The sequence below is a fragment of the Curcuma longa genome, chromosome 1 (genome assembly GCF_044706935.1).
Source record: "Curcuma longa cultivar G26 ecotype Majalengka, Jawa Barat chromosome 1, ITB_CL_G26_1.1, whole genome shotgun sequence".
NCBI lineage: Eukaryota > Viridiplantae > Streptophyta > Magnoliopsida > Zingiberales > Zingiberaceae > Curcuma > Curcuma longa.
This window is the reverse complement of record NC_133861.1, coordinates 5,787,083-5,802,869: the sequence shown is the minus strand read 5'-3', so window position 1 is coordinate 5,802,869 and position 15,787 is coordinate 5,787,083. Positions and strand designations below refer to the sequence as shown.

Sequence of the window (15,787 nt, the reverse complement as noted above, 5' to 3'; positions counted from 1 at the left end):
AACATGACATCACTCAACTGTATACAAGTCTACTCACTCATAACCAACTCTATTATATCCCAATGTAACAAACTTAACTTTTTTGATTCAGCGTATAATTTATTATTGTATAATATATCATATAGTAACATTTTATGCCACAGGCACATATCTGTGAATTTTAAAACAAGATCACAAACCACAAAAACAAAAGACAACACTACTTCCTACTGATGCTGCTTACCTCGGTGATATTTCTGTTGAGGAAGCAGAAGTCGACATGAATAAATTAGTGGAATCGGCAGCAGCTGATTTCTTCAATTGAAAGTTACTGGAAGTCGTCCCTCTCGAACCATGGTTTATCTTTGAAGGGCTATCGATGTAACCTGGGGGCGTCAGTTCCTTCTCGTTTAGTTTAATGGGCCTCGACAGCATCTCCACCACCTGGGGCATCGAAGGTCTTCGTCCCGCAGTGGCTTGCGTGCAGAAGAGCGCGACTTTGATGAACTTCATGACTTGATCTTCAGGATATTCACCGAGTGATGGATCTACCAGTTCTTTAAGCTTCCCATCCTTGAAAAGCTGCCATGTCTAGCATTTGGAGTAGATAAATTGTGGTTGATTAGACGGGAAATAAATAACAAGCCTACCGTAATATTAACAGATATAACCACCAATCTTTCAATTCCTTAATGAATGTCTATTCCTCTCTAGCAAATCTCCAATGATTTCTATCTTTAGGAATTAGCATTTGCCCAAAACATAATCACAAACATAAACGAGTAAATCATAATTTATTTATTCTAGAATGTTTATGCATGTTGAGCAGATGAACGGATTGAGAATGTCAATGTTATGAATTACTATGGCCAAGTCACTTTGTTGAGCATATATGTTTGAAATGACCCATTTTCAAGACAAGGAAAAACAACTACAGCATAAAAGAGAAATCTTCACTAATAGCGAACAAGTAATATATGTGCCATTCAGAACCGTGGCTTACCCATTGTAAGAGAGGTTGCCCCATCCCTGACCAGTATGTCTTTGAACTACTCCTGCCACTAATTATTTCAATTAGAAGCACGCCGAAGCTGTATACATCAGCCTTCTTAGTTAATTGGCCCTTCGTGGCATACTCCGGTGCCAAATAACCACTGCAGTAAATTGTTGCATGAATGAGTACCAGAAGAGATTGAAAATATGGATTAAGAAGAAATTTTAGTGTGTTGTGCACTTATAATATCTCTTTTGATACTATCACACTCTAATGTCAAGGTAGCAATAACAGGAGCATCTGTAAAGGTTTACTTCTATCTGAATTAGATGAAAAACAAATGTTGCAGGTACCTACCTAGATGTCACAAGTGAACAGACTAAGGAATGCTAGACATTCACTGTGGGCTTTGCCATACTTAACAACTTGTTAAAAAACATGATGCATGGAATTAGCTGCATTAAACCAAAAACCAATAATTTTTATCCAGTCTCTATCCAGTTACTTTATTAACGTAATACTTTACAAGATGAACAGAAAAGATCCACTTAATACGCATGATTTATAACCATTAAACCTTCATATCCTTTTTATTACTCAAACATCATATTTTAAAACTAGATATCCAATGAATGGCTTACTTTGTTCCAGCTACTCGTGTGCTGATATGTGTAATATTATCAGGGAAAAGTTTTGCCAAACCAAAATCTCCTATTTTTGGGGCAAAGTTACTGTCAAGAAGAATATTGCTAGCTTTAATATCTCTGTGCACAATAGGGGGTTCAAGTTCTTCATGAAGATATGCAAGACCTCTAGCAGTGCCAATGCAAATAGCTGATCTATTTTTCCAATTCAGATTGGTTGTGTCAACAGTCATACCTACAAGGTAAAGAAAATTATGAAAATCAGACAAAGAGAACTGTTCTGTCTCACATCAATATTGTTAAGTGTACACAAGTTACCAAGCAATGCACGATCAAGACTATTGTTCTCCACATACTCGTACACAAGAATGCGGCTACTTTCTTCAACACAGCAACCTAAAAGCTCAACAAGGTTCGGATGCCTCACATTTGTGATGGTATCAATCTCAGACAAGAATTCCTTAATTCCTTGTTTGGATTCTGCGGATAGTACTTTCACTGCAACTGCTATTCCATTTCTAAGTACCCCCTGTCACACAAAAGCAAGGCAATCAAAATAAAAAAGGAGGAATCTCCAATATAAAGAGCTATTGCATACTTTTAAAAATAAATATTGTTTTGAAAAAAAGTAAAATTACTAATAATGAGATTGTAATTGTTTATTAGAATACGAAGGAAATCTTATGAGATCATGCAAATATAATTCCTATTAATTGCTAAACCTAGTATCAACTTTTATGATTGTGACAAATCATCATGAACAATTGTCTTTAGTATATGCACATACTTGGAAGTTGTTGGATCGATGATGAGGCTAGAGGGGATTGAATAGTCGATTGATTGCTCGCTCATGTCTACAATTTAGTATGCAGTAGAAACAAATACAGTATTATTTTAACAATATGAGCAATGCAAACACAAGCCTTTTACGTGGTTTGGAACCATGATTTCTATTTTACAGCCTATGACTTGTCAAGAAGTCACTCCTTGCAATCATTATCTTTTCTCCTTAGATAGCTTCGGAGGTGGAGAAATATCTTATCCTATTCTACTTACAAGATGAAAATTAAGCTAAAGAAGAGATTACACAAGAGTACAGAATTGAAGCACACAAAAGTTGAGACTAGAATTGTAAGTGTAAGCACTTTTAGTTCTCATGCTCATTTTGGCTCATATTTATAGTCATTAATTGCAGCTATGCTTCAACCAGAATTTTGCTTCCCTACACTAGACCAGTCAAATACTAACTTAATGCTATCAATTTGTTGCATCGTACTACAGTTGACTCAATTTACCATTAGTAAGCCGATTTAAGAGCTGGAGCTTCAATCTGATCATGTTAGATCAACAATTATGTTTCAGTTTTCCATTGGTACATCAATCATTTATTAATTGACTCACCAACAAATAGAAACATTATGTTTGCTGGGAAATCAGCATGAGTTGACTGACCCATTGACTCATATTCCAGCCAAATGAAAGTCACCCATAGTTGACTAGTTGACTAAATACTGAAGTCAAAATACTCAGGTTGAGTCTCCGCCCAAGTCTAGTCATGCCTATAACCCTTTATACAAGTGTGCTCTATTATCAACTTCACCAAAAGTCACCTACCAAGAGGTCGTGCCTTCGAGACTTCATGTGCCAAGACGTCTCACTTTCGGGTTTTCCATACTAAGAGATCTTGCCTCCAGAACTTCTTTTTTTGCCAAGCATTCGATTGACGCCGACCTATTGGGACTTCCATCTATCTGTTAGTCCTTAACCTAGTTAGACTTTTTCCGTTACCAAGTGTCCAATTAACCTAAAACCTCTTAGACTTCATCCATTGCACTAATAATATCAATGACTATCTTGCACCTGCACGCTTAACACACCATATCAAATAATTATAATATAGGTTTAAAACGTTTATCCAAACATCAAAACCACATGCTTAAGGGCATGAATGTACTAATAGAAATTTTGTAAGAAATCTAATTCCATCTTAACTAAAAACACAAATGACATTTTTTTATGAGTGATCATATCCGATCATACATCATTCAATAATTTTAAACATAATTTGTTAAAAAAATCATAAGTAAAGTTTATTATAAGTTTACTAATGTTTACCAATAAAAACATAGCATAATTGATCAAAACATAGTTTAATATGGCATCATAGTGAAATTATGATGTCATGTTAAATTAATGCTCATCATTATCAAGTCGTGCTCTACATAAATCTAACTCTTCCATTGAGCTCTATACATGGCTATATCATTAGTAATATTTAAATTAATTAATTAGTTTTTATTATACTGACTCATATTGCTTAGGTCTTCCTCTAGCCCTTACACTTTCAACTCTAATAGATTCAATTCTTTATCCTATCATTTTACTAATTGCCTTTAAATGCGCCTATACCATCTCAAACTTTTCTTTAAAAAAAATATCATCTATTAGATTTAGACCAAATTGCTCATATTAATATTTTTTCATTTTATAGTTTCTAGTATCTCCACGCCTCTATCTAAGCATTCTAATTTTTGCTATATTAAAACTTCGCACATGTTGCATGTAACAACACAACATTACAATCCATAAGTATGGCAAGTCATATCAAAGTCTTATAAAATTTTGCCGTTTAGCCTAAAGGAACACAACGATCACATAGGACTACAAGTTTCTTTCCCCACTAAGTCTTTCTCCTATTAATGATGATTTCATCAATATTCCCTTTTTTATTGAATAATGAATCCAAGATATCTAAAACTCTTCTAGAAAATCATCTATCTTAACTATTCCATGAATTTGTTACTCAAACTGCATATCATATCTTCTTTTCTTGTTCTAATTATCTTAATACGTCTAGTTTTTTTAAAAAAATCCCATATTCGAAACTTCAAAGATGTGACTGTTTCCAAAGTTGCATGCACATGTGCTACAGAGATGTGACTATGTTCGTATGATAGAGTTGCACAAGAATCATAGCAACTATATGGTATAAGGTGAAGAAGGTTCATATAAGCTGAGTCATTATTAGTTTTCCCTGCAGAAATCAACTCAAAGAAAATTTAGGATTGTGTATCGACAAACTATAAGAAGCACTGAGCAAATTTAACACACAATTAGCTCTAGTTGACTTGTTAAAGGCAGTCATAGAAAAAGCTGAAGAAGTGAGCATTTCATAAACAGAAATCAATTCTTCTGGCATATATTATGATGAGTAACATGCATCACCTTATACACTGTTCCAAACCCACCACGGCCTATCCTATTGCTCGGATGAAAATTATTTGTAGCTGATCTCAGTTGTTTGTAGGAGAAAAGCTTTATGTTCTTGTCAGATGGATACCCTGCACAGAGAAAGCAGAAGGTCATGCCATAATAGAGGCTACCTACAATTAATGACACCTCAGCTGCTACATTAATGAGATATGGGGTGACATTTTCCCCATGAATATTTTCATATCATCTTTTGGTAGACCGTAATGATTGAAGAGAAAATACACAATCTTAAAATTATATCAAAATTAGAAAACAGATAACAAAGGAAGCCCTGAAAACCATTACACTAACCTGACATGAAAGGGAAAAGAAAGAATTAGAAATAGTGTCAACCTTAAAAACAAGAATAGAATCACCTCTCTTCTTAAGTCAACAATCTCCCAGAAAGTGTTGCAAAATAAAATATCAGAAAAATCACTCGACGAATTATCCTCAATTTCGAAAGAAATTTGAAGTTGAAAGACGAATCCAATTTTAGCACAACAATAGATAGTATCTACTTACCTATTGACTCCTCACTTGATACCATTGAACCTTTAACTAAGCCCCAGTGCTTAACGAAAAAAGAGCCTCCAGTTACATGATAAACTATTCCCTTTAGAAAGCATCAGATATGATATTAAAAAAAAACTCTTGCCACATTTAGGGATGCATCTCTTGAGACTAACTATCCTTTAATCAAGTGTCCTAAAGGATGTCCTGATAACTCACCAATTTTATGGAACATTCCATGTGCCATTAATCATAATCTATACCTGTAATTATCACACTAACCTAAAACCCCAAAAGAACCAAGTTAAATGAACCAAAGGACAAATAGGAATATGCAAATTTCCTTGTTAAGTGCCATTAGACCTGTAGTTCTCTAATGAGAGCATTATTTGTTAAGTGCCATTAGACCTGTAGTTGTCTAATGAGAGCATTATTTTTGCATGACAGTCTTGCAAAAGTAATGCCACTCTTATACAATTACGGTGGCATTACTTTCGCATTTGCATGTCAGTCTTGCAAAAGTAATGCCACTTAACAAAAAAAAAACAAATATATGAGACCAAGTATGAGGCTGGCTTGTCCACTAAAAAGGTTATTAGTGGCCTTGGTTCCTTTCTTTGGTAGTTATTTGGAAACTTATACAATCTCCACTCAACTTTTGGCGAGCTAGAGAGATACGAGCTCAGGTAGTTCGATGGTCATTAGATAAATAACACATGCCAAACTAACATAGTTCTTTTCTATTTGATCAACCAAAAACCAATCAAATTTTAACTCTTATGGCCTCTTTAATTTCATATTCTTGCTCAACAATCTAATACTAAATAAGCATTACAAGTGAACAATTTCGTTAAGCCATACAAATCCAAGCAATCAACAACAACCAAGTCTTATCCCACTAGATGAGGTCGGCTATAAATCCAAACAATAAAAAAAATACAATATTTGACATTCTGATTCTGTGGGATGCGAGTGATTCAAATGAAGCGACAACGGTCAACACAGTACTACAAGATTTTCCCATGTCACCGCCATATCAACATTGCCATTCTTCGGCAATATAAACTTCCTGGAGAAAAGCAACAAAGTAAATAAACTATATCGAATTTCTTACATCCTGGTTCTTGCTCAGAATTGCGATGATGTTTTGTCCTTGATAGTAAAGCACAGCAGCAAGAGCAGGTCATATCAACTTCACGTGCCTTAAGCTATGTATTCCGACTGTGGTCAGGAGATAATAAAAATACCTGTGAACAAAAATGTTATTATATTCGCACACTGAGATCTGAAGGGATGAAGCAAGTACAAGTTCAGTAGAGCCTGGCATGAAAATTAATCTGTATGAAAACAGTGTATGCCAGGCACTGCAAGATCAAGATTGGAGCAGTGTAGCTTTCACAGAACATGTAGATTTTGTGCTGAAAGTTAAATAAAAAAAAAGATAATATATCCAGCTTTTTAAAATCCAGTTGTTATCAACAGTAAAATACAATTGGAGATATATGCTAGATCATAACATGACAATCTATAGAATACAATAGAAACTAACTTTAGGAGGTTAGAATAATTGCTTGCACAACAATGATGGCTTAAGTTACAACTAAATGCCCACATACTAGACAAACCCACCCACCTCACTACATTTCAAATCCAAATATTATTGTTTGTTCCTACAATTCAATCCTATGGCGCCCTTACCATTCCAGGCAGGATTCCCATCCTCACAACCTTGCCTAGAATGTAAAGCTTCTCAATTGTTTTGAGAGATTACATGACAAGGTACCATCGTAAAGAAGAGGATATTTTAGGAATTCTTTCACATAACCCCTTCTCATGTAGTTGTAGCCCCTTCCTGCTTTCTGCAACTAACTTCTTCCTCCGCATTGATGAAGCAAACCCAACAATTCCCTTTGCTATTTTATATTCCCATTCGACAATGACCAATCCACCACCAATGTCCTCTCCCTTTCCAAGTCTCCTTCCTCATTGTTTAGTCCCTTCCCACAGTCTCGACCAAGACTCTTGTAGTCCCCATCCCTCATTTCTGAGGTTAGAGACCCTCTTGTAGCCCCCTCTTTTTCAGCTTCCACAGGTTGTGACCCTATCAACCTTTTACAACCATAACTCACACATACATGCAGACTCAGACAGACACACACACAAGGACCACAACCCTCTCCTAGCTTCCTATCTAGCACTAGGGAACCTCTGTTTGGTGTTCTCGAGCAGTAACCACCATTAATACCCCCTCCCAGTAGTGCAATGTCAGGGAAGAAAATCTCGGTTGGTCAATTTGAAGAGTCCTTGGACAAAAGAGATAAATTGGAAAGTGAGTTCTCTTTTATATTCTTGGTCAGCCTAAATGCAATTTTTTGCCAACAAGTGATGAGTGCTTGAAGACTTGCATTTCTCTTTTATCTACTTATCTCACCTGGAAAATTATCTGTTCCTTCTTGTGGATGTATGCCTTGTTCATAGATTGAACTATGTAACATTTGATGTTTGTTTTTACATTGTTGTATTTGATCGTCAAAATGTCAAGTTGGTTCTATTTCCCTGATGCTTTCAAAAATTAATATCTGTTCAACATTTAAAGAACTCCGTAACTACTTAGCATTCTCACTGATAAAAAGACCATGTACTAAATATAATGATTCTAAACATACATTTCTTCACAGAAAGAAACTGATGTACAGTACGACAAGATCTCAGTACCCATTATTAATAAATTGGGTATTAGCTTCGACTAACTTACTAAATTCCACCCTAAAACTAGTTAACACCAAACTTATAATGCCCATGTTCAGTTGCTACAAGTAAATTGTCTAACGCTCCAGCTAGGCTGCTACAAAAATTAACAGCTTGTTTCTTGACTGTGTCGATGTTCCTAGCCTTTTTGAATCAGTGGCGCATACACTCCCTTCATTGCCCCTTAAAGCAACTAAATCATTTTTGTTAGCCGTGGCACAAGACAACTAAGATGCACAATTTGATATCAAAGAATTGCAACTATACAAGCAACGCCATCTAGTAGCAAACTTGGATCTCAATCAAGAAGGGCATCAAGCTCCCAAACCAATATTAAGACAATTCAACTATCTAGAAGTTTTTCCTTTCCTGAATCACAGGGCATGTTACCTCCCAATCTCACTCTTTATTTTTTGGTCATTTAAAAACTAACCCTAAGAAAGAAACAGGGTAAGATAAAAGCAGAATCTCGATGTAATGTGCAAAACAGCACCACCGAAAACTCTTCGATAAATCATCCACAAAAGAATATTGTGAGAAGAAGAATGTTTGGTAAAGCAAACGAAAACACAATAGAATGAAGATGAAACCTACCAAGGGGCAGATCCTATGCTACATCTCCAAGTTACGCATCGAAGCCAGTCTCTTCCATTTCCCCGAAAATTTTTCGAAGAAAAAAAAAAACCCCGAACTACCCGAACCCCTAACTGGAATTCGGAGTAGGAATCAACAGCTGAAGGCGATCTGGCTAAGAAAGAAGAAGAGGGGGGAACGAAAAGGGAACTGGTCCGACGGCCGGTGGCATAGCGCTCTCGCCCTCGCTGCAACTTCTTCGAGGCAGGTGGACACCTGGATTCGACAGACTGAGACGACAGTGACGACGATCGCTGAACAACGGCAACAAAAAGCCGCAATAAATAAAGGCAAGAGAGGAGGAATGTGAGGCCAACGTTTTTTCCGTCCTGGCGGCGCCGGCGGAGTTCGAGGTCTGCTCGCCACGTGGAGAGAAATAAGAAACGACGGCTAAGTTTAATATTTCACTTTGGCCCCTATATTTTGTTCATTAGTGAAAAAAGAACCTCAACAACACGAGCATTGAATGAACAACCTATTTAATTTTATTGTAGGAATCGACAAACTAATATTTGTTATATTCTTAATCAAACAAACAAGACCAAAATTATTTAATTTTTATAGACAAATATTGTTTTGGAAGATCGAATACAATAATATCCATGTGCAAATTTAAAAAGCTTGGAAATCTTTTTGCCTAAAATAAAAATAAATAAATGATTTTAAAGAAATTATTTCAACATTGATATTAATGTAGAAATATTATAATCAATATGACGTGTTATAACACTCATATATCCATGTTCACTTCTTTACACGCAATTAATAAATAAAATAAAATAAAAATAAATAGATGGAGAGTGAAATTATAAATAATAAATATTAATATTAAAATAAATATAAATGTAAGTTAATAAAAAAAGAGATATTAATATAATAAATATGTGACGTGTAATTTTTTTTATAAAGATGTTGTATATATTAATATTAAAATCAATACCATTATAATTTTACTTATTCAAGGAAAAGAAAAACCACTTTAATAAATAATAATAATCATCATAATAAATCTCTTTCATCTATCCCTTCGCCAAGTGTAACCTCTTCACCTTCACGAATGCTCACATTGTCATCTACAAATTTCTTGTGCTCCCTAAAAGCTAAGACCTTTGCAAGTTCGCATTTACACATTGACATTGAGATAAAATCCTCCAAATCTAAATAATCAGGATTAAAATTTCAAACCATAACAAAATTTTAATTTATAACCAAAATAATTTAATTTTAGTATCATATCAATACAATTTTAATATTTTTTAAATATAAAAATATAGTAATTAAAAATATTTTTTATTAACATGTAATTGTTGTATTTTTTTTCCTATTAATTCAGTCATCTTCATCATTAAAAAAATTATAAAAAAATAAAAGAAAAAAAAATAACTGCTTTAAACGCTAGACATCTAAAACCTAAATGAAAATAAATTTATCTAAATGAAAAAAAAATTTAAAAAAATTAAGCTTCCAGTCTACAAGACCATCACGATCTCATAGCAGCCTCACGACTGCCACAACATTGTGGTGGCCTCACGACTATACAAAGGCCTCTACAAGATCACAGCAAAGTCAAGGCAGCCTCACAATCTCACTGAGGGCTTCACGAAACTAATACTACCTCATCGCTCCGCCTGTTCCGATCAGCGAGCAGAATGATAAATTTCACCCATGCCAATTAACACAACTCGATATCACAAACCTTGCCTACAGGAGTAATATTCTAAAATAACAAAAACTACTGAATCAATCCAGCTGAACCAGATTCAAGGCAGAGCCATGCAATTTCTTATTCAAATCTCATTTGATAACCTCAATCCAGACAAGTTTCGCACATAGTGCACGATCATTGAAAGAATAGTTGGCTCCAAATGCTTGTTTGTAAAAACAATAACAGTCTTGTTCACTCATATCACATTTTAAAACAACCCCAAATGTACTGATCAGGCCGGTTTGGTTGTAACCCTAGCATCAAGTACTAATCTTCCATGAAAATTACCACCTCAGATATTAAGTCTTGAAAAGGCAGAAATAAAAGAGAAAATAAACCTTATGGATTTAAAAATGCATATGCATACGAAGTTAAAACAAATAGATGCTATTATGGATTTAAAATGCTCAATAATCACTACTAGTTATAGGCCAATCCATTGTGATAAGAACGATCAGAATGGATATCATATCCAAATTCCAAGTCTCTTGGAGATGAAAACTATGGATTGAGCCCTCCTTGCTCCAACCTCGAAGAATACTGTAAAAATCAATGTGTTGAAGAAGAGTAAAGGATTTGTTTGGATGTGAAAACCATACCATTACAGCAACGTAACCATATGGAAAACAGAACGATGGTGTTACCCTGGCTAAGCCACCGCTATCGTCCCGTAGTCACCGATAGAGAATTTTTCTTCAGGGTAATATGCAGCACAGACAACATTTTCCCCAAATCTTCTGCCATGGAGAGCAACCTTTGCTCGAGCAGAGTCCGTGATATTTGCATACTCCAAAAAGACCTGAAAAAAATGAATGAAATAATGCATGCATATTATAAGGGCAGGATTCAGTAAGTCGAGGAATAGTTTGGTTTAGAGGCCAGATGAAGTCGTCAGAATTAGTGATGCAGTTGTTGCCATTATTGGTATCAGTTCACGAAAAGTATACAAGTAGATCAATTGGTGATACAACTTTAAAATTATGACAAAGAAACGAGAAAGGAAGATGAAAACAGACATTAGGGAAGTAAAAGAGAAGTGCTATTCTATGCCTTCCAAGTATATCGGAGCACCTTGAGTTGCTCAAGAGTCAGCTATTTTTGTATGTAAATCCTTCACTATCACAATTTAAGTTTTATATAGAAAATTACTCAATCCATCCCTTATGTTCATTTTTTTAATGTAAAATGTAGAGAGTAAGGGGATGACTGAATACAATGCATAACAGATAGGCAATTCTTCTATCATTATGCATTCTTTTTTTCAATGAACAGATTGTTTTTGTATAACAATCTAGTTAACTGGTATACACTACCTACACCAGTAACCCAGTTGCCTAACGTTGATAACTAGTTTGGCTCTACTTATTGGTGGTAACTACATGGGTTTTCCCTCATTGTAGGGCGCAGATTCAACTTCTTTTGCTGATCAATAAAAAATGATTCCAATATAGCGTGCAAAGCTAGGAACTCCAAAAGAAAATAATAATTACCTTTCCTACACCTGGAATCACTTCACCAGTTTGACTAGGGCGGGGTATGACAAGATTTACCAGTGAACCTTCATAAAAGGAAAAGTAACCAAGTTCTGGCATTAGGGCATTTTTCAGAAGTATGTAAGCAAAATAAACAGAAACCAATAGCAAAGCATTGATCACATAAAAGAATCCAGAGCAGTAAAATTGAACTTACCAAACTTCTCACTTTCTTCTCTCATATCCTCTACTATTTCTTTGTATTCTGCATCATCTCTGAGCTCATCCACAGAAACCACCTTTATAATCCAATCCAATAGATTCATGAACAAAAAACAAAGATCTATCACTACTAATATGCCCTAGAATAAATCATAACAAACAGTGATCATGTTAGGTTTATTATACACTCAGTTCCTTGCACAAATGTAAGCAACTTGAAATGTGAGAATGACAAGGTTGCTTATAGTCAGCATATTCTGCAGATTATATCAATATTCTACAGATGAACATGATAAAAGTAACCCTCAACAACATAAAATTTGCATTTCATTTTGCAATAAAATATCACCTCATAATCAACATGCAGTATGAGTTGCTGGCATATACAATTGATAAAATATATTAACTAAAATAAAAAATTTAATCTAAATATTTAAAAACAAAAAATAAATTATTTTTTAAAAATAATAAGCTAATTTTATGGATTTTATTAAAGCCTATTTAAATTATCCCGAACTATAGCTAGGTATTAAAACTTAATTAAACCCTAAGTTAAAAAATAAAAAAAATCAAAAATCGCGCATCGCGCGCTGCCCGCGCGCGGAGGCATCACCGGGCCCGGGCGTCGCCTCCGGTGGCGTCGCTAGGCCCGAGCAACGCCTCCGACGGTGTCGCCGAGGCCGCGCGATGCCTCCGGAGGCGTCTCCGCGCTCGAGCGACGCCTCCGGCGGTGTTTCCCGGCCGGAACCGCGGTGCCGGTGCCGGTCCATCGGCGAAACGAAAAATTTCGTCCATATCGCGCGATACGGCTCGAAATTAATCCCTACAATTGCTTATAATTAATATAATAATTAAAGCAGGGTGTGTAATAATTACCTAAATAGAAATTATTAAAATGTGAATATAAATCTTGAAAATTAAGAATTAGAACAAAAATTGATCCTTTTAATCTGCCTGCCAGTGACAAAATAAGACTTTAATCGCAGTAGTTTTTAATAAGCAAGTATTCTAAATAGCTAAAATTCAAAAAAAGAAAAACAATAAATATCCATCATTAAGCATTTCTACCATATTGATATATATCTACAAACAAAGTCTAAATCTGCAAATATCATTTCTCAAGAATTTCTCTCAAAATGTAAATGCAATTCCAAAACACATGAATACAAACAACAGATTTGCATGCGTAAGACAGATACAAGCATTCAAACAAATGATCCTTCTCTCTCTAAGCTCACTAAATGTACATGCATCAGATGTTAATCAATCCAGCTTAGTCAGTTTAATGGTTTTTGTTTTCTAGATGCTTCTGTGATAGTTATTTATATAATTTATTATGATATCAACATCAGAGAAGAAGGTGCAACAGAAGCAACGGAAAAAATGGAACTTAGAGGTAAACTCTACCTCAGTCAAGCATATAACTTTAGTTGGAAATTCTGCAGCAGCATTCACATCTGAACCAACCTCAGAAAAAGATGAAATGCCTCCACTTTGTAAAGCAAGTTTCTTCATCCAACATTTTAAACTAAGTAAAGGGTATGGAATAAGAGATTTAGCATGCTTGATAATATTCAATAATTTGTGTTACCTGCATTGCTATGCGTTCGTGTGCCTGCTGTAAAATTAATTCCTGCTCTGGTTTCATTTGCCCCATGCTGTAAATGTATAAAAATGAGGTCTACTCATTAGATATTATCCTTTAACATCTATATCTATTATCATACATATATATAATAGTGAAAAACACTTCTCTCTCCCTTTTCTTGGTTTTGTTTTTTCAATTTTTTTAGGAAAATGCCATGTGGACAGGCATGGTGAAGATAAAAGGTTCAACTCCTTCCCATTTCTTCTATTTTGTTTGTCTTTAATTTCGTAACTTAAAGAAATGAATCATCGCCATCAACACTCATGAGGAATCCAAAGGACATTAAAATTATGAGTCCAAAAGACGAGAAAACCACAAAAAGATCATTTGATATTAGAGGGATTTATTCCTCATGGAATCCCTATGTAGTCTCCATCAACCTCTATATATGAATTATGACGAATAAAGGATATCACAAGTTGGTCATTTAGCCTTTGCATATTTAAGTCCTTTGCACATTACACTCTCCTCAAACTAATTAGAATAAATTATAGAAACCCAACTTGTTACAAATATATTTAACCAAAGCTCCTCTTAACGATTTGGGTTCTGAGAGAATTTACAAATAAAATATAATTTCACTTTTTCCTTGATTTCTGAGAGACAAAAGGAAAGACTCCCAGAAGGTTGGAAACAATTATTTCATTGAGAATATACTGTTTTGACTTAACAATTACTTTGTTTCTCCAAAGTGCATTACTAATTGTTAAAACCTGTGCACTGTGCCAGTTAGAATAGTAAACAGTGAATCCATAGAACAAAAACCTCTGCACGTGGAGGGTAAATAGATACAGATATTTTACAGAAACAGCATATGCAGCACGTACCTAGCAGGGGCACGTCGAACAGTTAATGTCTTGTCACCCATTTTAAGCCCATTAAGAGCAGCACAAGCAATGTCAGTCACTGACAGATCCTAAATACCAAACAATATTCTGAGATGACATAGAAAGTAAAAATTAGGAAATATGCTTCACAGTGCTTAATCTATTTTACCTGGTAGACACAAAATCCATAACCTTTTGAGTTTCCGGTGTCTCTATCCTTAACAAGATCTAAGCCACACAGAGGTCTGCATTAACATCGTGACAAGATTGTCAAAAACAGTATACAGAACAGCAAAAGTAGATATAGCAAAATCCTTTTCTTCTTAACACAAATTCTTTGTTACAGAAACTATTGAAGAAATGGAAAGACGATAAATAAATATAGACAATTTAGTTACTATACCTATAAAAATAAAAATGACAGTGGTTTAAGCCACTGAGGAGCCATTAAGTGTGGCATACAATTTGGCAAGGCCAACTTCATATGAGAATTCAAAAAGAGGATGAAAGGCCAATAACAAATAAAACCTTGATTGTTCCATTATAAAGCAATTGTTGATGCTAAGAGCCTAAGACTACCCCTTTTTTAGTCATGCCCCCATGCTAAGAGTATAAGATTAAGAGACAACAAACAACGAAATAATTAAAATTCGCACCCAAATGATTCCAGTAGCTCTCTTATTTGTGCATCTGCCAAATAGTATGGAAGTCCACCTACAAAGATGCGATCTGGTCCCTCTGATCCCATAATTGTGCTACTGTTGACAAAGCATGATAAATTTTCAATAAGTGGAAGTTGAATAATAAGTAAATGTATTGTGTTCCATGAGGCACAATCAAGTCATCCAGGCAACTACTTTATGAGGGCTATCATAATGTTGTAATTCTACTTCTCCAAATCTTGCAATTGCTTAAACAAAGAGACGTGTAGGTGCGCTATTACGTGGTGGGGATTGCAATTTTGTGGATCCTCATCCTCCCTATCCATCGAAACAAATGAGATTGTTGCTGATACAGTACATAAAAAAACAATAAATAACTAAATTAACCAAATTTTCCTGATGTAGAGGCAATCAAGAAAGCTGCATAAGTAAATATATAACCTACGGAAAAGTGGGCTAATCCGACCAATCTTGCTTGCACAATGGAA

At 35.0% G+C, this 15,787-nt stretch overlaps 2 protein-coding genes across 2 annotated transcripts; both read right to left on the bottom strand.

The window, feature by feature from the left end:
• Positions 1-94: 94 nt before the first annotated feature.
• Positions 95-9,037, bottom strand: LOC141828001 (putative serine/threonine-protein kinase). Its single transcript, XM_074715353.1, has 7 exons — positions 8,725-9,037; positions 6,497-6,629; positions 4,843-4,958; positions 1,936-2,146; positions 1,615-1,852; positions 983-1,133; positions 95-570 (listed from the first exon to the last, which is right to left on the bottom strand). The coding sequence occupies exons 2-7, from the start codon at positions 6,567-6,569 to the stop codon at positions 220-222; spliced, it is 1,140 nt and encodes a 379-aa protein (XP_074571454.1). The 5' UTR covers positions 6,570-6,629; positions 8,725-9,037; the 3' UTR covers positions 95-219.
• Positions 9,038-10,523: 1,486 nt separating this feature from the next.
• LOC141848676 (splicing factor U2af large subunit B) lies at positions 10,524-14,864 on the bottom strand. The gene is made up of 8 exons (XM_074736724.1): positions 14,807-14,864; positions 14,638-14,726; positions 13,754-13,820; positions 13,570-13,671; positions 12,158-12,239; positions 11,959-12,026; positions 11,113-11,267; positions 10,524-11,008 (listed from the first exon to the last, which is right to left on the bottom strand). The coding sequence occupies exons 2-7, from the start codon at positions 14,676-14,678 to the stop codon at positions 11,118-11,120; spliced, it is 510 nt and encodes a 169-aa protein (XP_074592825.1). The 5' UTR covers positions 14,679-14,726; positions 14,807-14,864; the 3' UTR covers positions 10,524-11,008; positions 11,113-11,117.
• Between the last annotated feature and the right edge of the window lie 923 nt (positions 14,865-15,787).